Consider the following 25,081-nt stretch of genomic DNA (forward strand, 5'->3'; position numbering starts at 1 on the left):
TTTCCTGTAAACATTTCATGTCAGTGGCTACTGGGGTCCTGAAATACAGGGAAGACAAGTCACTAAATTTAACATTATCGGGATAGGGCGTTCCAACTCCCCTTAAGAGCATGGCAGAGGGTTCATCGAACCACCTTCACAATAATTCTCCATTACTCCAATCTCGGGCAGTGCGCGGAAAAACGCGAGCTACGATCTCACTTATTATGATGATCGTTTCTCCCTGTGTAGGTTGGTATCAACAAAATATTTTAAACTTTTATACTTAATACTTGAATTATAAAACACAGCTCCTGTAAATATACATATTTTACTATAAATTCGATTATTTATTACTTGTAATTTGTGGTCATGATTTGTAAACTGAAATTTGTCTTCACTCTCTCCATCTCAATTTTGAACTTTCCTGTATTAAGTATACTATATAAGTCTGTAATGGATCAGAATGGACCAATAATCGACAATGATTTGCCATTCTTGTTCTAGCATGTGCTTGAATTTTCTCCACAGATGGACCATGTACAGGAAGTGTCTGATATGATCATTGCTGGATGTATGAATTATTTTCCAACCACAAGCCACCTTTCTTGCAAAATGTGATAACTGTAATAGACTTTACATTATAGTACATGTTCCATACAGTGTGTTAACTATAAGTCAGCCGATCTAAAGGAGGCTGGAGGAAGTGGAGGAAGTATGCCCGTCTGCCTCCTGCAGTGATGGCAGTTTAACCTGCCCTCCATGCTTACGCGAAAGTAAATGTCAGGAACGAAGGTAAAGATTGGTTAAATTCTATTTTTAACTGAGACTGAAATCGTCTTATGTATTGTCATGTAGATCCTAACTACAATAACTACGTACATTTATCGCAAGGGAAGGAAACACTAAAAAATATAGTGGAGTGCAAAACAGTACACAGCAGGCAGCATTGTCTGCTTCTCACAGAATTAACACAGAGGTGTACCATTGGCTGCAACAAAACACCATTGACTAACGGCTAAAGCTTCTCGACTTCTACCGGTTCAAAATGGTTGAGTCTTAAGGCTCGTTTACAATGGGACGACGTCTTGCAATACTGTGGCATGTGATGGATGTGTGGTGTGCGTGATCTTGTGGCATGCTACAAAAGGCAACATCTTGCAGCGTGTGTTGAAAGTGGCAGGTTAATTTATATCAAACAACAGAATATGTGCCACACTGGGTCGGTCTTGCAGGAGAATGAGTGATAAAGTTACGGCGGCTGTTGCTTACTTGGTCATCACACATGCAGCTAACAATGGAAATGAAAAGAAATGTGAAAGGAAACAATGGCATAAGCAAAGAATGTTTAAAGAAGGCCCACGAACGAGTATGCTAGGAGATCTAGCAGCAGAATGCAACGATACTATATTCTAGAACGTTGGCCTGGAGTTCATTTGATGAAAGAATATAACAGTTTCCAACTTAACAAAATTTATTGACAAACTGAACCGCATACTTGTCATGTTAACAAACCACATACTTCACATATCTCTTTGACGAACTGACATAACAACAACTCAACAACTATCTTGCCGCCTCACTGCATCGCTTTATACAGAATTTCAACAATAAATTTCAAAATAACTCATTATTAATTTTGTACAATTGCGATGTTCCAATTAAAATTTACAAAAAGTAAAGACATTAATGTTAGAGCCAAAGAAGGTATAAAATACAATATCATATTACATAAATTTTTATAGTATCAGCACTAGTTTTAAATATGAAAGTCGATCTGAACTTTAATTACAATAATGTCTCTTGTATTATTTTAGTTATGTAATTAATTACAGTTTGGATTTGGTTACTAACATTCAATGACATTACAAATCTCGTTTTTTATCGAACTGCACACCAAAAAGTTACAAATAAGGCCTCAAATTCTGAAAATCGTAAAGTTGTGTGATGTAGACAATTGGAGAGTTAATTAGAAATGTAATTATAAGGATATTAATTACAGAGGATGACATAAAAATAGATAATAAGTGAAAATACAGCACATAGCAATAATTTTTAAACCGTTTCTCAAGATAATGAGGTTCTCTGTGTCAACCCACCAATCAACTGCAATTAAGGTAATTAAAGGAGCCAGCCACTCTTAAAATTTGTTACTAAATATCTCTTACTTCAACTTCTCAGCTAGGTTTTTGATTTGGAACCTGGACATAATTTTGTTTATGACAACAATCCATAAACAATTACGATAATACAAGTCCTTCCAGAATAAAAAACTGTATTTTGGCAAATTGAACCGAATAATGCGTCCAAAGCACACACAAAAGTCTCCAGGAAGCATTTAATCGTCGGAAAACCACCCAGATGCATAAAAAAGGTGGTATCAGACATTTCATGTGAATCTAGAGGGAGACTATACCGTTATAAGTTGTTTAGTAATTTTACGAGAATGTCCAATCCAGAATTCAGTTATTTACTGCAGTTAACTATACATCTTATTCTAAAGAAAGATACCAATTGCCAAGACAATATTCGACTGGGAATCACATTACGATTCGTACAAGTCATTAATGTACTTTTTCATAGTTTCATATTCTGCTGTTTCCCTCATAGTGCCAGAAGTATCTGAAGCTATTCCATCAGTACTGAAGAATTACATAAGATACTGTTCAAATTGCAAAAATTGATGGAGCTCTTCTGATGTACCTGATATTTCAGGAAATTCTTTATTCTCACCAATATCATTGTCAACATATATAATTTCGCAGTTAGCTTCTGAACCACTAATTTCTGCACTGTTCTCCGATACAATAAATGGTAGTAATGTGATGCTGGGAGTTCGATTCTCATACTCTCCCAACGCTGCTTTGAATAGCACATTTGCAAGGATGTGCTTCACATATGTTTGTGTTGCCAGGGGGAATTTTCTCATTTCATAGCCGATGAACTCTCCATACATGCTCTTTTCATCTCTGTTGTCAACTGTTTTTAAAATCTGGCGACCTTCGTCAGCTCGTTCGAGCACCTCTGTCCATTTCCAGAGTTGTTCTTTTTTGGGTTTAGTAAATCTCATTCTCTGTGTTTGCTCATGAGATGTAGTTGGTGTTTGAGACGCATTTTCTTCAGAAGGCTGACTTGCATCTTCATCTTTTGTTTCTGTGTCCTCTGTGTCGTCATTCTGGAAAAAAAAACAGGGAAAGTAATGATTATATTTTACTTTTCAGATTCCAAAGGGTACTGAAGAATGGAAGTATGTTACCAGAAACTTTAAAGTGAAGTGGAACTTCCCTTCCTGTATATGAGCCAGAGATGGCAAGAATGCTGGAAGTGAATATATTACCCACAAAAAAACATTTAGCGTTGTCTTTATGTTGACTGCAGACGCAAATTACTGCTTTCAATATGTACCTGTCGGTTGTCAGGGCCGCATATCAAATGGAGGAGTTTTTAAGAACTCTTAGTTTCATGAAGCGTTAACAGAAAATAAACATTCCTCCCCCAGGATGTCTTGCAGGACGAGAAAACTTGACACCATGTATGTTAGTAGTGGACGAGCATTTGCATTGACTATAAATATAATGAAACTGTATACGGGCAGATACCGAGATCAGACGAAAGAATATTTAATTACACACTTTCTCGGGTACAACGTACTATCAAAAACTCTTTCGGAATAATGTCCTCGGTTTTTAGAGTGCTCACAAAGTCAGTGTCACTTAAAGTTGAGAATGCTGAAAAGTTACAAAACCTTGTATGTATCTCCAGAATTTTTTAAGGCGAAGTAAACATCCAGAACTATTTGACCACCTCCAAGGAGTTTGGACACAGAAGACGTAGATAATGGTGGACTTGCTCTTAGATAGTGGACACAATTAATCGTAGCTGTACATATTTAACGAATTAATAAAAGGTAGCTCGAAGAACTTCCTGTGATGCATATGCAGTACGAAAAGGATTCAAAGAATATTTTATGACACCACACCGAAAGGGAGATACCAATAGTATCATCCCGCATCAGTGTATATTAATTATGTTCGTACTATAATCTATATTCATTTATGTAAATAGATAGAATTATCTTAATGAACTCAAATTTTTTAGTTGTTTTTCCCCACAAACTTGTTTGTGTGGTCTACCATAGTAAAATGAATTTTAAAACTACTTTTTACATCTATCGACTAAATATTAATTAAAATCCATTTGGTAGAAAGTACTATATGTAGTTTATTCAAGACAACTATTTAAAAACTCAGCGACTTTCTAAGAATAGAATAAAATTTCCTATTTCACAAATATTGATGTTTCTTGATAATTTTCTGGCCATGGACTGATACACTACACTACTCAGTTAAGAAATATGAATCGTTATTGAAATCGAGATACTTACAATTAAGCTGTCCATTCCCGCATGTGGTTCCATCACATCTAGGATGAGTTTTAATAATCGGTGCAATTCAAATACGTTTTTTCTTCAGTCAAATCGACCGATGTTCCTGTATACGAAATATGGAGAATGAGAAACTGATACGTTTTGTCCAAGCAAGAATGATTTTGTGGCATCCTGTGGATGAAAAGATCATAATCTGGATATAGTTTGCAATCTATGTACTGAAACCGAAGGATTATTCGAAACCTCACATAGGCCAAATATTTATTGGAAATCTTAGGCATAGATTATAACCTCAAAAAATAATTTGTTCAAATGGAAAGGGTGGCGTATCTTACATGTTTATGGCTACTGTTCTGGATCTTTTTTGTGGTAGGTTGTCTTTCGTTGTCTATAAATTATTATTACTGCTTACTGACACTTTGTGCCAGTAGAGTAGTGGTTCTGCTAATATGAAGTGGTTTGCAAATGTGATATATTGTATGTATTTCCACTTTTAAGTGCTTTACGTTTTCAGAGTATCTTGTGGCTACACTTTATGCTTGTCTTTCACTCATGTGCGAAATGACATTCACTGAATGTTAATTGAAGTATGTCTGCACAACTTTAAATAAATGTAGCGAAACAGAGTGTTTATAATTGCTTTTCAAGGTCACCATGAATAATGTCGAGTATGAGCAGGACGTTTCTTCTGTCATCTCATATATTTGTATAACTTGTCTGGTTATTCTGATAAGTGAGGACAGAATGGGTAGTATTCACCACGTTCTTTATGAGTCAGGAAAGCCCATTCACACGCATTCGGCGTCTCTTTAATAACAGAAGCCACTGCGTAGCACTCATATCCAAGCTGAAAGGCGTTGTGGTATCCATCCCATAATAAGTGGTTAGCATCTAACCTACTTTATACATAGAAAAGATTCTAACGTAACCTAACCTTGTTGACCCTGCCAATAACTGACGAAGGAGTTATGAAACACTATGACCACTCTGTCGGCCGATGTTATAAGGCGACTTCTGGCGACAGTGTCTGACTACCGCTGCTGGTGTCACTGTGAACTCAGCCTTATTGCACGCTAGTTAAGTCACACGTGACAGCATTATGTGTACATGTTGTATCGAAAGCGACAAAGACCGCGTATCGACTTTTGGGATTGTTTGAGACGTTAAACTGCGGAAGCAATTATGATGAGCTATTTCTTTAATTTGTCTGGAAAAATGGCTACCGCAGTTTAGAGTCTCGAACGATCATAAAATGCGATACGTGGCCTCTGTAGTCATCTATACAGTGTGCACACGTCATAATGACGTCACTTGTGACTTTACCAGGTTGCAATAAAAGCCAGTTCACACTGTCCATCACAGCACCATCATGTCACGGCACCATCACGTCAGGGTGTACTCACACTGTACTCACATGGTCACACTGTCAGTAACGGCACAGTATGTCAAGTCAAATCACAGGGCTGTCCTCAGCTACTTTTTCACAGGAATTGCGATCTTCGCTAGATGCCTTTTAACTGTTTTTATGCAGGAAGTGCACACCCGGTAGCTTATATAAGTGGATGCTGGAGTTCACATTTGCACGAAAACGACATTTATTGGTCTCAAATGGTTTGGAGTTTACAGGAATAGATTGTACATAAGATAAGGAAGACAGAAGTGCAAAACAACACAAAAAGGAGTGTGAATCCGAATAATATCATTACATGGTACAGAAGAGAAATTTCACACAGTGCACAAGGAGCTCAAGGAGGAGGAATCTGCATTTTATATCCTAGAAAGTCGAAGCACAGGTTTTTTTCGTTTGTTACACCAAATGGCACCCAGAATTACTAAAAGGAACGCAAGTATTATGAGGTGCTATCACATCCTATGAAAAATTACTTTGTTTAAGGTTAAGTTTTGTTGCCAGTCCAGTGTAAAACTTTATGTAATAGTCATATCTCTCTCAATACTTTTACATTCAAGATGTATAGGTTTTCTTTCCATCATGCTTTTAATAGTTAAAATGTCTTATTTGTACTGGGATTAGTTAGTGAAACCGCATAAATATTGACCACTGATACTTGCAAAACTGTTTCACACGCAACTAAGCTGTCACTAACACATATTTAAATGAACAACTCTAATAATCACTTGATGTATACTTTGCAAAAAGAAGAACATTTTGCCAATTTACAGTGCCTGAAGGCTTCAGCCCATTCCTTAACGAAGCCTTATAAATGCCTAACAAAATACACAGATTCGATTAACTAATTAATCTAATTCGATCCAAAGGACTTCTTTCACCATAAGTTGCTGCCATATTGGTATCCATTAAATTGTAAAATATTAGTGTATGTATAACAATTCACTTTATAAATATAGTAGAGGGCAAGTAATTTAGTATGCTGATGTCATACAATTCAGACTACTGCCTCACTGCTTCAATTAATCTTCCATCATTTATTATAAATTTTTATCAAATGAAGTAACTAAACAAAACAGTTTATAACAAATAACGATCAACGTACAACTGATATCAACCACAAAAACCACACTGGAACGAAATATGGACATGTGAGCATGGTTGTGTATTGGGAGAAAATAAGCTTAGGAGTTACATTATCAGCAATGGATGGATGACGTCAGCAGTCAAACCTTTCTTCCCAAGAAACCTTGATGGTGCTTGGATGTGATGTGATGGGATAGAATGACCAGTGTGAATGCAGCTATTTGCAATGCATTGCAGAATGTTATGACAGGACATGACAAGATGTGATGTGACAGGCAGTATCAATTGGTCTTAAGACTCTCTCATTCAGAAATAGGGAGCAGATTGGCAAACTTAAACAAAGTTATATTTACATGTGCCATTTGGCTTCAGCATGCACCAGTGAACATTCTCATGGGCATGAAAATTTTCAGTCTGAGCAAGTCCAATTTAGTTTTCCAATACGGCGCCAATTGAATTAATGTGTGGGCGATCGAGGAAGGGGTTCAATTGCAATTCCGAAAGTTACAGAACGCTTGAATACGGAAAAGGGAAGATACATATGTTGTACACAGCACATATATGCGAAATATTTTTCTGTAATAGAAAAGAAAGAAGAGTATGGAGTAGAAGTCTTTACTGTAGGCTAATTCCACTAAACCCAGTCCTAGCCACAGTCTTTGAAAGTACAATGTATTAGAAAGTATATGAGACCTAGAACTGAATAAGATGTTAAGTATCTTACAGTCTCATTAAAGGACTGAAAGATCAGTTAAGCATGCCACAGAACTCTTAGTGAGGGATATTTTATCAGTTTTCAAGGACCATTCTCACACATTGGTACTCTTCGTAGATCTGATTAAGGCCTTTGACTGTGCTGACCATTTTGTTTTTCTCTCTAAACTTGAGTACTATGGAATTTGTGGAAAAGCAAACAGAATAATGACAACTGTAGATAGCAGAAAACATTCTAAACCTTAACAGTAATTAATTTAATTAGTCTTGATAGCATTGAAACACACTTGTTGAAAGCCAAATTTAACTGCCATAAATCAAAGACATGACTATAATATCAGATCATACCACAAGGTTATTAGCAAAAACTAATAACAGCCATATGTACATGTATAACAAATTGTCCAGACACATCTCATGCATGCCAATCAAATTAATAAAAAGCTACCCACCTTATTTTTACCTAACCCGTTCTATTCATTGGAACAATTTTTAGAAATGCTCAGTATGAAAGTAACAGTTTAAAACGTGTTTTAGTTAAAGTAATAAGGTAAGGATACTGATGAAGTCTACTGCACATGCTAATGCTGAATGATTGACAAAGAATTTGAATCTTAATCCATTAATTAGTCGGTAATTTGCATCAACTTTGTATCAATGAAAATAAATTCGGATATTTAGCATGATATGTGAAAGAGAGTTTGGCAGAAGACATTAAATCCATTCAGAGAGAAAGGGATCATTCGGTATTTTTGGACATTCTGATCGACTGAAGAAAAAAATATACCCACAAAAATAAAGATAATAAATATCGCATTGCTACACAGAACTGTTTAGATCATAGTCGTAGGAGGTGTCTCGTTAGATGGCAACCTCAGACTATGTAAATTAAAGGTTGATTCACACTTGACAGAATGGAACGATATTTCAAAAGATTCGACATTACATTTTTAATGGCAGAATTTATATATGCCATCACCAGAACAGGACTGTACGTTAAGATCAAGATTTCTTGGTAAGAAAATTTGACATTGACTTCAGTGCAGCAAAAGTTGTCATCATTCTGTAACATCAAAAGTTTTTAAGCTATTTTTGCCATGATTATTTATATTGTAATATAATAGTGAATTCGTTTGTTTGTGTCTTATTAGTCTTTATTTATTATTATGTTCTGTTTTCATGACAAAATGCAAATTTTCTATCATGACTTTTTCTTTCATTTTCCCATTGGGTATTCTTCCACTAAAGAAGACAGATACCTGAAAGGGAAAAATTATTTAGGTTTTTCAATACCGGGACTAGGAAAAGATCTAAATTATGTGTAAATAAGAAGATTAATAGATGAAAATTTTCACTAATTAATCTTACAGTGAAAACCACTTTTATAGGAGGAGAGAAATATAGTTGTTTTGGCATTATTTGTTACTCAGGATGGAAAACACAACTAACAATTTGATACTCTATCTTTCGCCCTATATACATTTTTGATGCAATTGTATGGATAGCATCAGGCTGACAGATAACACGCCTCAATATGAGATAGCACTCTCTTTATTACATGGATGATTGCTATACAAGACCACATCCACACCAGAGACAGCCACTGAACAAGCTAAAACACTCTCACAATTCCAGAGAACGCAAGCACAAAACTACAGTCGATTGTGTGGTAAACGTGACGTGGAGTCCCCATGTAAGCATATATTTTTCCTAGTAAACAAACATCGATGGTTTGAAGTTATTGGAAGATATTTTTCCCATAATTGCTGCACTTCTCACCAATTCATTCTATGGTAGTGTCAGCAACTAGTGTTCTTGACATTTTCTCAAGAAAATCACTGAAAAAGTTTCTAGTCAAAACAAGTTACTGAAGTTAGCAAAACACGTAGCAGAGCATGACGAGATCTAACCCTGGATCATGCTCCTGCTGTTCCTTCAGATCCACCAACAGAGCTTGCACCTCTGTGAGAACAGCCCCCATGACCCCAACCACTTCTGAATTCTCAGGAGTACCATGTTCCTCCTCTTCCTCCTCAAACATTCGGCTGAGGATATCAACTTCCACATCATCTTGGCCCCTTATATGGCGCACCAAAAAAACAAAACGCCAAGATTTGCACAGCCCAGCATGCGATACGTCTCGTCTTACGAGATCGCGCTAGAACCCAACTAACTGCCTGGCTATGTGTCTCCAAGGTAAACTCCTGATGTTCCAAATAATACTTAAATTTAATTTTTCAATGGCAGACAATACCTCTAACACTTCCATATGTTAGGGTTCAGTACTCCATGTACTGTTCTCGGAGCAAGACTGCAACAAGATCTGAGTTGGAGACGTCTATCTGGACAATAAGGGCCTGTTCGAAATCGGGAATCGCCAAAACAGGAGCATTGCTCAGAGGTTTTTCAAGAGCATCAAATGCGACCTGCTGGTTTCCCACCCAGTTAAAAGGTTACCCTTTCTTGAGCAAACCGTTCAAAGGTGCTGCTAGCTCGGCAAAATTCGGCACAAATTTATGAAAGAACCACGCTGATAAAATTGGCTACCCCTGTTTGGTCTTGGGCAGACGGAACTTGTATGTGATTCAGGTCGTAGATTGGTTTACCTGGTCTCCTCTGTAGAGACAAAATGGCCCAAAAAAGATTCCCCCTAATGTTAAATCAATCTTTGACAGCTTGACAGCCAGCCTGATCTCTATGAGTCACATGAGCACCTCCTGCAAGTGTCTGTCATGTTGGGAAAACGACTTGCTATATATTACAAAATTATCAAGATAGTTGTAGAAATGTTTGAAATTAATACCCCTAGCACAGAATCAAGCAGTCTGGTTAGTACCGCCACTCCTGTGGATAAGCCGAACCGAACCCGATTGAATTCATGTAAGTTCCAGTATATTGCGAAGGCTGCAATCTCACAGGACTCTTTAGCTAATGGGATTTGGTAGTATGCTTGATTGATACTGCGTCCCTGCAAACCGGGAGAAACAATTTTGTAAATCTGAGAGAGAGACAAACTCCAAAATCACCATGTGATTTAGCGATGGTAATCTAAAACTGGCCATGACTGCCCCCATTAGCCACAGCAACCAAAAAAGTCAGGGATGCCCAAGTTGATGTTGACAGCCAGATAATCCCATCCATTAACATCTCCTCTAACAACTTCTGAAAGACTTTCATTTTAGATGGGTACAATCGATAGGGCGATTGTCTAACAGGCACCTGATCTGAGAGTTGGATGTGATACTGTATCCCATTGACGACTGCTAGCTTCTTAGATAATACCTCGGGAAACTCCAGCAAGACTTTAAGTAAATCCTTCATTTTGTGTGGAGACAAATGCTCTATTTAAAATTCACGACTCATCATCTGCCCTACACAACCCTGACCATCTGGCATGGCTGTGTAATATGAACTATAGTGATGGCTGGAACCCAAAATAAAATTTCCCTCCAAAATAATCTAAAATTAACCCTGTCTTCTTAATGAATCACACCCAAACAAAAGTTCGGTACTCAAATCCTTCATCATAAACACACCAACAGGCCATGAAAAATCTTTAATTCTACAAGAAACTCTCAAGAATCCCCACCAAGGGGAGCACTTGACCATTCACAGTTCTACAATTCTCAAATACAGGTTTAATGTCAGACTATTATATCGACGCCGGGAATACCACTCATGACTTAACAAAGATGCGCTGCTACCCGACTCCAAGAGGGTGCACAGAGACTCATGATTAATGTTTACAGAGACCCCCGGGAGTGAATCACCTGCTACCATCCTTACCCCATTACAAGCATGCTGCAAGGTAGATGGCCAATGTCCAGGCGGCGTCCCCTGGCGTCAGCTGTCTGAATGCTTGGTGTGGGGAGACTGGCATCGTCAGGCGAAATGATCCAACAGTCCACAGCGATAACAACTTCTATTAACGGCACCAATGTTTCTAAACCAAAGCTTTCCGCTCGTCGGAACCAACCAAGGGTCGCATCTTGCTCTCTCGCCTTCGGTCAGCCTGTTTAGCCCCTCCCACACTGAATTACGTCGCTATAATTACAGGGCTTATTTGCAAATAAAATATAGGAATGGTCCCCCAGTTTTATCTCTTGTAAGATGGTGAAAACTACGATTACGGGTAGTTCGTTTGAAATCCAGGTGCTACCTTGTATACATCGCTGACAAAATCGATCAATGATTCTTCGGGGTGTTGCATGTGAAAGAAATACTGATTCGTTAAATCTTCTTTGACTCCAGCTGACACCGGCTCTCTCAGAATTCTGATGCATAATCCCACAAACATGCTCACTCCCTCAGAGTAACGATCACTATCTCAGCCCAGGACCTGTGACACCAAGGTTATAAAAGTCGCAAAATGACCTTCTGAAATACTTTAAACACTCTAACCTGCCTTTCCACATCCACGGTAAAACATAAAACTCTTACTATCTGTTGGAATGTGTCAATAGCGAGAGAATCTACTCCTTAAAAAGGTCATAAGAGTGTTAGGTAGCTTAACAAACTGAGACATTGTTCTATCTGAACTACTACCCCTTCTACGCAGAGAACTACTAATGTTTTCTAATAAAAGAGCACTTTCCTCTCCACTCACTCCTGGCTTCTCACCCCACTCCAAGGCACATAACCTAAACTGAAATCTGGTACTGTAAGTCACTTACACTCGACTTCTCTTTTGAATCATGGGCTATCAAATAAAATCCTCCATATTAACAAACCATTGAGAAATCTGAGCCTGAACACGACACATCTACGCATGAGATGGACTGCTATCTTTCATAAACTCAGTATCTTATTCAAAGTCCGAGAGGAAAGAGACACAGTATTCAATAACAACACACACCTGGCCAATATGAGCCACTGTTACCCGTACTGGACACTCTGATGCTCCATGCAACAGTGCTGACAGCTCCACGACGTCCCCTTCCTCAGATTGCGCATGAATATGAAGTTTGTAATGAAGTTTGCAGCATAACTGCTCCTTCTCCAGGCAGCTCACTCCCAATACCACTCAAGCGCCCTTAGTATTGCCAAGTAGACCGAAAATCTATAGCAAAAATCCTATTGTAACTTTATTAAAAGGATATTGCTGTCAAGACACGAATGGCGCTCAGTTCAAGATTAATAGCCCCCACCTCCAAAGGCAACGACGTTCTGGTACCATTTTCATGCATGACTTGCTGTCCCTGGTTGCCTTGGGATCAGAAGGACTGGACCAAAGGGGCATTGAATATTATTCATGGCATCGACAAGTTTTAAAATACATTTATTGAACATACATCAATCAAATGTGTTTCACATCAAATCATGAGACCAATGATTCGATTATAAACAAGTATTAAAAGAAATTTATTCAAAAGGTTACCACTTGTATGAGCAACTAGTGTTCTTGACATCTGCTTAAGAAGAATCACTGACAACGTTACTGGTCATAACAAGTTACCACAGTTAGGAAAAATGCGTTACATAAGTGGAGTCTGCTTTCAAGTACGACACTCCTTGGTTAACAACATAGCCCAAACTTTCGGGATGTCTTACAAACAGTCATGCCAGTACCCAGGCCATTCTGCAACATAAATGCGAACAGATCACATTAATGAACATTTATAGCCATTGTGGGACTGGTCCCAAGATCAAATTAGCTTTAAGTGACAACAATCAATGATAGTGCAAAGGTCAGCAAGTTTCTTAAACTCCAGAGCCGAACCAGACAATTATTTCCGAAATAATTAAATGTGTCGAAGTTATTTACAAGGACAAAGCTCTGATTCTATAGACTGTGGAACCCCACAATGACAGAATTAACATAACACTCGCACATGATGAAGGCAAAACAGAATAATAAACATTTCAAAATGTAATAACTCATTAAATAAAGGCCAGCTTAAAGATCCATGCCACATGCACCCAAAAGGTGAGATCGTGGGATTAATAAATAACTTAAGCCTGGGGCTGGAGCAGTCCATTTCACAATTTTAACAGCTGAGAATTGCATGGTCAGGCCATAGATCCTTATTAATTGTTTTAAAGTTTACAATCTTAAATGGAGACATAAGCGCTGGCCAGCCAAGAAAACAACACAAGAAGATAGTTCACTTAAAGGCTTAAAGCATCTAAGAAAACTTGGTCTCTGACATAAGTGAACAGAACTCGAGCAGCCACATGCAACTTGCAGTTAAGACAAACCATGTTTACGAAACCGCTACCAAAATATAATTGCCAGCAAGAGCTCACAAAACTTAAGGTACATAGGATACACCTCCTGAGATCAAACAAACAGTCAAAATACACAATCTATGTATCAATGATTTCCCTTTTAAAAAACGAAATTCTAAATTTAACACACTGCAAATATATACATGAATACCATATCAAGTTAGGAAGGCTGAGCAGTGATTCCAACTCGACCGTTAATTATAGGTAACACAGAGTCAACAGCTTCTAAATTAAATGGAAGAGAGGCCATGGTGATGGTACTGCAAACATCTACATCTACATCTACATTTATACTCCGCAAGCCACCCAACGGTGTGTGGCGGAGGGCACTTTACGTGCCACTGTCATTACCTCCCTTTTCTGTTTCAGTCGCGTATGGTTCGCGGGAAGAACGACTGTCTGAAAGCCTCCGTGCGCGCTCGAATCTCTCTAATTTTACATTCGTGATCTCCTCGGGAGGTATAAGTAGGGATAAGCAATATATTTGATACCTCTTCCAGAAACGCACCCTCTCGAAACCTGGACAGCAAGCTACACTGCGATGCAGAGCGCCTCTCTTGCAGAGTCTGCCACTTGAGTTTGCTAAACATCTCCGTAACGCTATCACGGTTACCAAATAACCCTGTGACGAAACACGCTGCTCTTCTTTGGATCTTCTCTATCTCCTCCGTCAACCCGAACTGGTACGGGTCCCACACTGATGAGCAATACTCAAGTATAGGTCGAACGAGTGTTTTGTAAGCCACCTCCTTTGTTGATGGACTACATTTTCTAAGGACTCTCCCAATGAATCTCAATCTGTTACCTGCCTTACCAACAATTAATTTTATATGATCATTCCACGTCAAATCGTTCCACACGCATACTCCCAGATATTTTACAGAAGTAACTGCTACCAGTGTTTGTTCCGCTATCATATAATCATACAATAAAGGATCCTTCTTTCTATGTATTCGCAGTACATTACATTTGTCTATGTTAAGGGTCAGTTGCCACTCCCTGCACCAAGTGCCTATCCGCTGCAGATCTTCCTGCATTTCGCTACAATTTTCTAATGCTGCAACTTCTCTGTATACTACAGCATCATCCGCGAAAAGCCGCATGGAACTTCCGACACTATCTACTAGGTCATTTATATATATTGTGAAAAGAAATGGTCCCGTAACACTCCTCTGTGGCACGCCAGAGGTTACTTTAACGTCTGTAGACGTCTCTCCATTGAGAACAACATTCTGTGTTCTGTTTGCTAAAAACTCTTCAATCCAGCCACACAGCTGGTCTGATATTCCGTAGGCTCTTACTTTATCAGGCGACAGTGCGGAACTGTATCGAACGCCTTCCGGAAGTCAAGGAAAATAGCATCTACCTGGGAGCCTGTATCTAATATTTTCTGGGTCTCATGAACAAATAAAGCGAGTTGGGTCTCACACGATCGCTGTTTCCGGAATCCATGTTGATTCCTACAGAGTAGATTCTGGGTTTCAAAAAACGACATGATACTCGAGCAAAAAACATGTTCTAAAATTCTGCGACAGATCGACGTCAGAGATGTGGGTCTATAGTTTTGCGCATCTGCTCGACGACCCTTCTAGAAGACTGGGACTACCTGTGCTCTTTTCCAATCATTTGGAACCTTCCGTTCCTCTAGAGACTTGCGGTACACGGCTGTTAGAAGGGGGGCAAGTTCTTTCACGTACTCTGTGTAGAATCGAAATGGTATCCCGTCAGGTCCAGTGGACTTTCCTCTGTTGAGTGATTCCAGTTGCTTTTCTATTCCTTGGACACTTATTTCGATGTCAGCCATTTTTTCGTTTGTGCGAGGATTTAGAGAAGGAACTGCAGTGCGGGCTTCCTCTGTGAAACAGCTTTGGGAAAAGGTGTTTAGTATTTCAGCTTTACGCGTGTCATCCTCTGTTTCAATGCCATCATCATCCCGGAGTGTCTGGATATGCTGTTTCGAACCACTTACTGATTTAACATAAGACCAGAACTTCCTAGGATTTTCTGTCAGGTCGGTACATAGAATTCTACTTTCGAATTCACTGAACGCTTCACGCATAGCCCCTCTTACGCTAACTTTGACATCGTTCAGCTTCTGTTTGGCTGAAAGGTTTTGGCTGCGTTTAAACTTGGAGTGAAGCTCTCTTTGCTTTCGCAGTAGTTTCCTAACTTTGTTGTTGAACCACGGTGGGTTTTTCCCCGTCCCTCACAGTTTTACTCGGCACGTACCTGTCGAAAACGCATTTTACGATTGCCTTGAACTTTTTCCATAAACACTCAACATTGTCAGTGCCTGAACAGAAATTTTCGTTTTGATCTGTTAGGTAGTCTGAAATCTGCCTTCTATTACTCTTGCTAAACAGATAAACCTTCCTCCCTTTTTTTACATTCCTATTAACTTCCATATTGAGGGATGCTGCAACAGCCTTATGATCACTGACTCCCTGTTCTGCACTTACAGAGTCGAAATGTTCGAGTCTGTTTGTTATCAGTAGGTCCAAGATGTTATCTCCACGAGTCGGTTCTCTGTTTAATTGCTCGAGGTAGTTTTCGGATAGTGCACTCAGTATAATGTCACTCGATGCTCTGTCCCTACCACCCGTCCTAAACATCTGAGTGTCCCAGTCTATATCTGTAAATTGAAATCTCCACCTAAGACTATAACGTGCTGAGAAAATTTATGTGAAATGTATTCCAAATTTTCTCTCAGTTATTCTGCCACTAATGCTGCTGAGTCGGGAGGTCGGTAAAAGGAGCCAATTATTAACCTAGCTCGGTTGTTGAGTGTAACCTCCACCCATAATAATTAACAGGAACTATCCACTTCTACTTCACTACAGGACAAACTACTACTAACGACTACTACTAAACGACTGCACGCGAAGCAATACACACATGTGTACAATAATACTGTGTCAGATGGCTTAATGCTGAACATGAACATTTACAAGAAAGAATGTTCTAGAAGTTGCTCACCCAGATTAATGCAGAAAGATGACAGCAGAGATGAAGAAGCTTGGAGAGGCCAAATGTGATTCCATTTGATCGGGATTTCCAAAATGATGTCCCAGATTAATGGTGGATATCTTCCTGCTAACCAGAAGGCTCCAACTCAATCCGTTTGTGTTGCCTTCCATCAAAGTACATTTTCGGGTCAGCACCAGGCAACAAACCTTCGGATCTATGGAAGTGGCCCACACAGCCACAACACTGACCGATTCTACCGTTACTACCTACATTTCGACTATCTCGGCTCGCTCCCGCCGCACCTCGCGGCTTCTTTTCTGGCAAAACATAACGAATGCGAGAGCGTGACGCGAGATATCGAATGCAACGTGGCTCACTTTGTCAAGAACAAAATTTATGAAGTTGCTTTGACTATTAATAAATTTTCTCGTTGCTGGTTCTTTAATTCTGATACTACAATCTAAGACAAAAGAAACAATGCACCATGAACGAATTAACCAGATTCGTTGGAACTCGGTAAATGCGATGCACATTTACAAACAGACAAATGGTTACAGATTCAGAAAAACTGGATGACTTATTCAAGAGCATGAGCTTCACAAATTGAGCAAGTGAATAGTCCATTGATCCATCTCTGGCCCTTCTGCAAACATATATTCGGCTTGCCATTGACTGATAGAGTTGTTGGATGTCCTCCTGAGGGACATTGTGCCAAATTCTGTTCATCTGGCAGATTCAGTCGTGCAAATTCCGAACTTGTTCGAGGGCCCTCTTCATAATACGCCAGAGTTTCTCAGTTGGGGAGAGAGCTGGTGAGCTTGGTGGCGAAGTTAGGGTTTGGTAAGCACAAATACAAACAATAAAAATTCTTGCCTTGTGTGAGCGCACATTATCTTGCTGTAATGTAAGCCCAGGATGGCTTGCCATGAAGGGCAACAAAACGAGGTGCACAATATCATCGACGTAACACTGTGCAGTAATAGTGCTGCAGTGACAACCAAACGGGTCCTGCCCTGAAAATAAATGGCACGCAAGACAATCACTCCTGGTTTTTGAGCTGTATGGCGGGAGACAATTGGATTGGTATCTCACTGCTGTCCATGGTATCTTTAGACACATCTTCACTGGTCATTTGGGCTCAGTTGGAACTGCGACTCGTTGCTGAAGGTAATTCTAATCCAGTTGCTTGTCTTCATGCTTGCCAAACCCTACCTTGACCAGCAAGTTCTCCGGATCTCTCCCCAGTTGAGAATGTTTTGAGCATTACAAGCAGGGACCTCCAATCAGTTCAGAATTTCGACCATCTAACGTTCCAATTGACAGAATTTGGCACTATATCACGCAGGAAGACAGCTAGCAACACTATCAAAAAATATCAATCCGAATAATTGTTTGCATAAGAGCCAATGAGGGGCCAACACAATATTGGGCTTCTCAATTTGTGTAGCTCTTTCTATCGAATAAATCATTCAATTTTTCTGAAACTATAATCATTTGACTGTCTGTACATGTACATCATATCTACCAACATCAATCTCGTTTGGATAATTCCTTCATGGTGCATCTTTTTTTTTTGTCTTAGAGTGTATATTCCAACCTTTTCTATGACTGATGGCATCTCATAGTCTACATTTCATCGTTTAGTATCAGGCTAAGCGAAGTGACACTGAGTTGATGTTTCACTTAGTGTCACCACACCACCATTTGACACTGATTTCGTTGGCCATTACATTCCTTTCCGTTTATGTCTAATGTAAATCAGTCCTTCACAAAAAGAAAATCGAAGATCAAGTATTAAACTATACATCAAAGTCAATCATTCCAATCTTAGCTAAAGTGATGGAGTCTATTATGAACTATCAGTTTTTGGATTACTTTGGGGAAGGAAGTCTTTTCCATGATGCACGAAACTGTTTTCGAAAGGGAAAGTCTACAACTAATACTGCTTTACACATATTTAAAAATAAAAAATAAAGCTGGGTTTCGAAGAGACAGAGTCGGTGGGATTTGAGCAAAGCATTAGATTGCACTTCCCATAAAACGTTACTTAAAAAATTAAAATGCTGTGGTGCAGTACATGCTGTTGTAGATACTTTTCAGTGCTACTGAGAAAACAATCCAAGCAGTGACATCTCAGGAGAAGAAACAGAACAGGATGAACCACCCATCCCCTCTCCTCTTTCCCGTTTTTGTAAATGACCTAATTCAAAATGATAATGCGCTACGCCTAGTCAATGAAACTATTGTTATTGAAAATTGGAAAATTCAACTCAAGCAGTCCTGGAATCAGACAAGCTATTTGGTAATGCCAAGGAATGTTCCACCTCATACAAGACGAATAGAAATGCAGACAAAACTCAGTATGCAGTATGCATCCTCTGCAAAAGTATATTTCTGAGAAATGAAGAAATTGTTATTTTGCTAGATTGTGTAACACATGGAATGGACACAATAAGCATACATGCAAGAAACATCACTTGTAGTACAGCTCTTAAAGAGATTAAAAAGCACAATTACAGACCAACATCTGCTAAGTGTATATCATGCCTTCTTCGATAAGCATATTATCTATGGACTACAGCTTTAGGGTCATCCATCAGTGTGCAAGGATGTGCTGTTACTGCAGAAGAAAGCAGTAAGAACTATTACATCGAGTAGGTGGCGGGAGTATTGCACAGCATTATTCACAAAAGTGGGAATAATGACTGCTTACAGCCATCATGTAGTTTTGTGCCTCCTTGATGTTAAGAAAAATCTGGATCCCTTCAGCAATAGACCTGAGACACGTGACAACAAAATCTTCAACAAAGAGAACACAAGTGTACTAACATATCAGCTGTCCAAATGAAGGAGGCAGCTTTCTGACGAGTGCCTTGCAAATGTGCATGTCACTGCCCATGGAGAGGTTCAAGTCCAGGAATTTTTTGACTTTAAGAAAAGTGACTGGATTTTTCGAACTTTCTTCAAAACTAAAAAATCCGTCAGAGAACTAAAATGTCAGTGGTAAATGAAATGTTTCTCTCATAAAATGCTTCATTTGTTCACTTTTTTTGTAAATTACATATCATTTGGGTTGTAATCTGTCGATTTTGTAATTTTTTGTGGGGTCTATCCAGCCATGGCTGGTGAACGACACAGACTTGGTAATAAATGGTAATAAGTAATAAATCGTAATAAATCTTGTTTAACACTTAATCGAACAGACTTTTAAAACATTCCACAATATATTACAAATGGCAGCACTGACACAGGCTACCAACAGAACAGAACTAAATGGAACATCAGTATCAAGGCTTCATGCGAATAATGCTTCGACACTGGTGGGGGATCAGTTGTGTCGTCTGCTAACATTAGATATCAACATAGCCCCACAGCGCTCTTCATATTATAGTAACAGATTTCGTGCTTTTCTGACTTCTCGACTTTTATTTTATCATTTCTTTTGTTTTCGTGATACGCTGCAAATACTCATTTAAGATTTGGATAAATTTCCCATGAATGTTCCTTCACAAAAGAGGACAGCTATTTGAAAGCGAAGAGCAATCAAAATTTTACAGTACCTGGATGCAGAAAAAGTCTAAGGGGTGCAAAAAACAAGATAAGTTGGTGGAGCAATTTGCATTAAATAATACTATTCTTCAACAGTGAAAATGTCATCTCTATTGAAGGAGAAAAATACTGTGGTTTTGACATTATTTCGTACTTAGAAAGGGAAAAACAATGAGCACTGCAAAAATCCTCTATGTATTACATTCAAAATATTGTTTAATGGATTTATACATGTACATTACCTCTAGAAAAAAAAATCGATAATCTGAAATATTTGGAAGACACATTTTCTATCTTTTTACTTCTCAGCTGTTTACTATAGAATCATTATCTAGAATGTCCATTATGTATTTTACTTTGGTCATTAAGATGCTTAGTCATTGCAAATTTCTTAATTATGGTGGCTCTATTCTGATGATTTGCAACATAGATGGAATCTGATGACTTCATTTTCACCATGTGGTATTTGACTAAGGAGAGTGATATCATGCTGATATTCTGTCTAAGGTGAACAATTCATCATTTTACAATGATGTCATCATTTGGTCTGTTCTGTTCCACTGACATCAAGTGTGAATAGATCTTAGCTGTCACAGGATGACAGGATGACATCAGTTATCTCCAGCACAATATTCCGTTTACAATTTTACAGTAGATACAAATGTTGCCAATAATCATTTCCTTCAATGGTATCTTTATCAACACATCACTGCTCATGGAACCATTTAACAAACAACACAAGTGTATGAATATATCACAAAGTAAAAGGTTCCCAGAATGAATCAGTGGTTCGAAGCTGTCTGGTTCAAATTGGTCATCAATTAGCACAGACAGACCGCCATGCCATCCTCTGCCCATGGCATTATTTGAATGCAATATGGAGAGGTACACTCTCCTGGTCATCATCAGTTTTTTTACCATGCAGTTGCTTCTCCTTAGTCTAGCAGTTTCTCAGTTGGTATGAGGATGAGGATGAGTACACCCCATTCCAGTCTCTCCACAAACGAAAAATTCATGGTGGTAGCGGGAATCTAACACAAGTCCTGTAGAAAGCAGCCGGAAACAGTGACCACTGAGCTATGGAGGTGGACTAGCTAGAAAATAAATGGACCTTAGTCTGTCCTAGATAGCTGTACACACTTCCTTAAAAGACACAGCAACTGCACTCTCTGTCCACACCCAGAACAGTCTGTTTCACCATCTGACATCAGATTTTGATTCCGTGAGAGTTACAGGGGTCAGAACTTTCTAGTTAGAAATTTTTTTGCAGAACTTGTATCATACTCTGTTGGTCATTATTTGTACAGCAGATATCATCGAATTTGCTTTTATTTTTTTTATTTAGTTATTTTTTCTCCATAGATTTGGCTGCAAAAAATTCACAAGGAAATAGAATGTATCAGTTTTTTTACACTATAATGACGTTGAGCAATGCTTTTAAACACACAGTTAGTAAAATTACAAAAAAGACAAAATTGAAATTAGAATTGATTATATTAAAAATATACATGTGTGGTAACATAACAAATTACACTATATAGTAGACATAGCAAAGTCAAGCATAAAGAGGACACCACTTCAAATAATTATGTACATGACATGAGATCTACAAAATTGTTCACTGTTATACTGTATAAATTTTATAGATCCAAGACAGTTTTCCTCTGTGATTTTGAAACCCTTCCAGAATGTAAAACAATCCTGACAAAAGAAATTGCCTCAGACGCTCCTTCAATGTTAACTTACATTTAATTTCTGGAAGGAGAGCGCTTTAAACTTTTATAGTAGCATATTGGTCACCTTTCTGCAAAATCGTTAGACATTTACAATCACCACAGAAAATAAGCTTCTCACTATTATTGTATTCATGAGAAACACTATTTCTTTTACAAACTTTAGTGTTTTTACTAGTGAAACACATAAGCAGTAATATAATAGTGTTCCAGAAGGAATGGTCAATATTCATGGATATGAGAGGAATTCTCACTTGAAGCAAAAAGCTTCATATGGACATGTGCCCTAATCTGAATGGTTTCCTAGATAGGCCACATTTAACGTACATTGTTTTTTATTTTCTGTGTTACTCAGTGTGTTGTCAGGTTCATACATACACATGTGTACAACAGTTAGTAAGCATTTCAAAAGGCATTTTACAAAGCATTAATTGAAAAATAAGCATTTTTAACAAATTCACCTCTCAATATTATCATATATGAAACATTACAACTGTTGCACAATTCACAATAAATATTCTACTATCCCATTATCAAGTTCAGAGCATTTGAGCAATGGTGGATGAATATGTGTTGCTTGTCTGAGAGCTTCTGCACATTCCTTAATGAGGACAGCTCCATCCATTTTTATAATGTGATAAAAGGTGAGTAAACTGTTCAGATTCAGTTATCTGACAAAGATCTTCAGTATGTAGACAACATTAAGTTCTTGGGAGTAGGGCTCCAAGATAATCTTAAATGGGGGATGCATATTGAAAAAGTCTATAAGAAATTAAGTACTACATGCTACTTAATGAGAATATCAGAGGGATGCTGCAACAAAGATTCTCTGAAAATTGTGTATTATGCCTATATACACTCATAACTGAAATATAGAATTATTTTCTGCGGTAACTCTTCTCTTAGCAAAAAGCTATTTAGGCTACAAAAAAGAAATATGAGGGTTATATGTTTGCACCTGTTACTGTCCTTCAAAATAGTCACCAGCGTTGTGTAGAACCCATTGCCAGCGATGTGGAAGGCGTAGTATAACGTTAGCAGAACCTGTTGTGTTGATGGTGCGAATGGAGCGCTCTAAAGTTATAGTGATACTCTTGTATGACCGTGATGGTGTTACCGTAACGCATTACGTTCCTCCAAGGCAGACCGTCAGTGTATAGTATTACTGTTCGTTTTTGGAGCATCACCTGTGACCAGCTTTGCGAAAGAAACAGCGACACTTTCTGTGCAACCCACCCATAATTTGGACGACAATGCGTGAGCGCATACAGTGCAAGCTATGGCTGCTCTGTACAGTCGATGGGACTGGCAAGTACTGCACCATCTACCATACTCCCCAGACTTAATGCCTTGTGACTTTGATTTGATTCTGAAGATGAAAGAACCACTTCGTGGCATTCGCTTCAGAACTGTTCCAGAGATTCGACTGGCAGTAGAACGCTCCATTCGCATCATCAACAGAAAAGGCTCTGCTAACGGTATACTACGCCTTCCACATCGCTGGCAATGGGTTCTACACAACACTGGTGACTACTTTGAGGGTCAGTAACAGGTGCAAACATGTAGACCTTTTGTATCGGTTGTGAATAAATAGTTGCCACTATTTTATTTCCAACCCTCGTATAAGAATAATGGAAGGTGTAACATGGAACAAAACCTGTAGACCACTCTTTAAATAGCTAGAAATCCACGCACTTCCATGTGTATATATGTATTAGATAACAGCGTTTGTGAAAAAATATTCAATGAAAAATTCAACTCTCTTCCAGAAAAATGAAAATATCCACTCCTACAACACCAGGCAAAAAGGAAACTTTCATTTAAAGCCCACCAGCACCACCCCAAATGAAAAGGAACCCTGTGTTCTGGGAAAGTTGTTTATAATAAACTTCCCCACAAATTAAAACAATAAATGGCCTGGAAAATTTCAAGTCACCTGCTAAGGCATATTTGACTCATCACTGCTTCTATAGCCAGCACGAGTTCCTTCAGGAAGCTCACTAATGATGTGTGTCTTTGCCTTAGTGATGTATCATATACATGTTACTAGAACTTAAATGATTTACCATGTAAATGTAGCTGTAATACAAATATCAATCTGCCAGCATAATACATACTCATTCTGATTTAAAATATCTATATTTTTGTACAATATTTGCTCTGTATATTGTAACTCAGTGATCTTTTAATGTAGAAATAACGAAATTAATGCAAATTTAACATTATATTTTGCTTTACATTGACTTGTTCTACATCAGAATGTACTATTTGTGTACTATATGATTACCAGGACCAATAAAACACTACTCTACTCTCAAACAAATTTTCTAAAAAATGGAAGTAATTCTGTCCCTCGGTCTTCTAAATTGACTAGATCTATCAACATGTAAACAGTCATGCCACGCCAAACACCAATCGAAAAACGAACTTGGAAATAAATTTTGAACTGTAGCTTATGGCATTTCCTGGGACCATCGATTATTATTACTTGTGTTGTTGGTTCTATTCCCTGTAAAGATGACTTCAACATCGAGTAGTGTTAATGGAAGCAAATGGCTGTTGTTATTTTACCAGTGACGAAATTCAGGTCTTGTTGGATTCTCAACAATCTTAAGACTGTGGACATACTGAATGAGAAATGGGTACATGCTTCCCACATGTCATGTTTGTCATACAAAAGTCTTGTGGTACTCTGATTCATGCAGATAGTTGATGGTACTCTGATTCATGCAGATAGTTGTTGTGTGATGGTAATAGGACATTGAGAAGAAAAATGGGAATTAGGAACAATATCTATTTTATTCAGTGTGCTGAAAACTCTAGTAAATGCTCTACAATCAGGAATTCGACATGCCACAAAGTACCCATTCTTCGACCGCAGTAGGAGCACTACCATTGCAGAAACCACAAACATACGCCAGATCTACATATTCTCCATTAGTGTAGATGTGTGACATTTTAGTTAGCACATGTACAAGCACAGTTAACCGATGCTTCTCTCTGGAACACCCATGCTTATCTCTGAAACCG

The 25,081-nt window shown here is 38.4% G+C and overlaps 1 protein-coding gene across 1 annotated transcript in view; it reads right to left on the minus strand.

The window, feature by feature from the left end:
* Positions 1 to 2,629: 2,629 nt before the first annotated feature.
* Positions 2,630 to 25,081, minus strand: part of LOC124803323 — a 43,597-nt gene continuing 21,145 nt past the window's right edge. Inside the window, exons 2-3 of the mRNA XM_047264507.1 lie at positions 4,364 to 4,469; positions 2,630 to 3,154 (exon numbers count right to left, since the gene is read on the minus strand). Of these exons, the coding sequence (XP_047120463.1) occupies positions 2,630 to 3,154; positions 4,364 to 4,396 (558 nt within the window). The 5' untranslated portion in view covers positions 4,397 to 4,469. The remainder of the gene's footprint in view (positions 3,155 to 4,363; positions 4,470 to 25,081) is intronic.

This window comes from Schistocerca piceifrons, chromosome 6 (genome assembly GCF_021461385.2).
Source record: "Schistocerca piceifrons isolate TAMUIC-IGC-003096 chromosome 6, iqSchPice1.1, whole genome shotgun sequence".
Taxonomy (NCBI): domain Eukaryota; kingdom Metazoa; phylum Arthropoda; class Insecta; order Orthoptera; family Acrididae; genus Schistocerca; species Schistocerca piceifrons.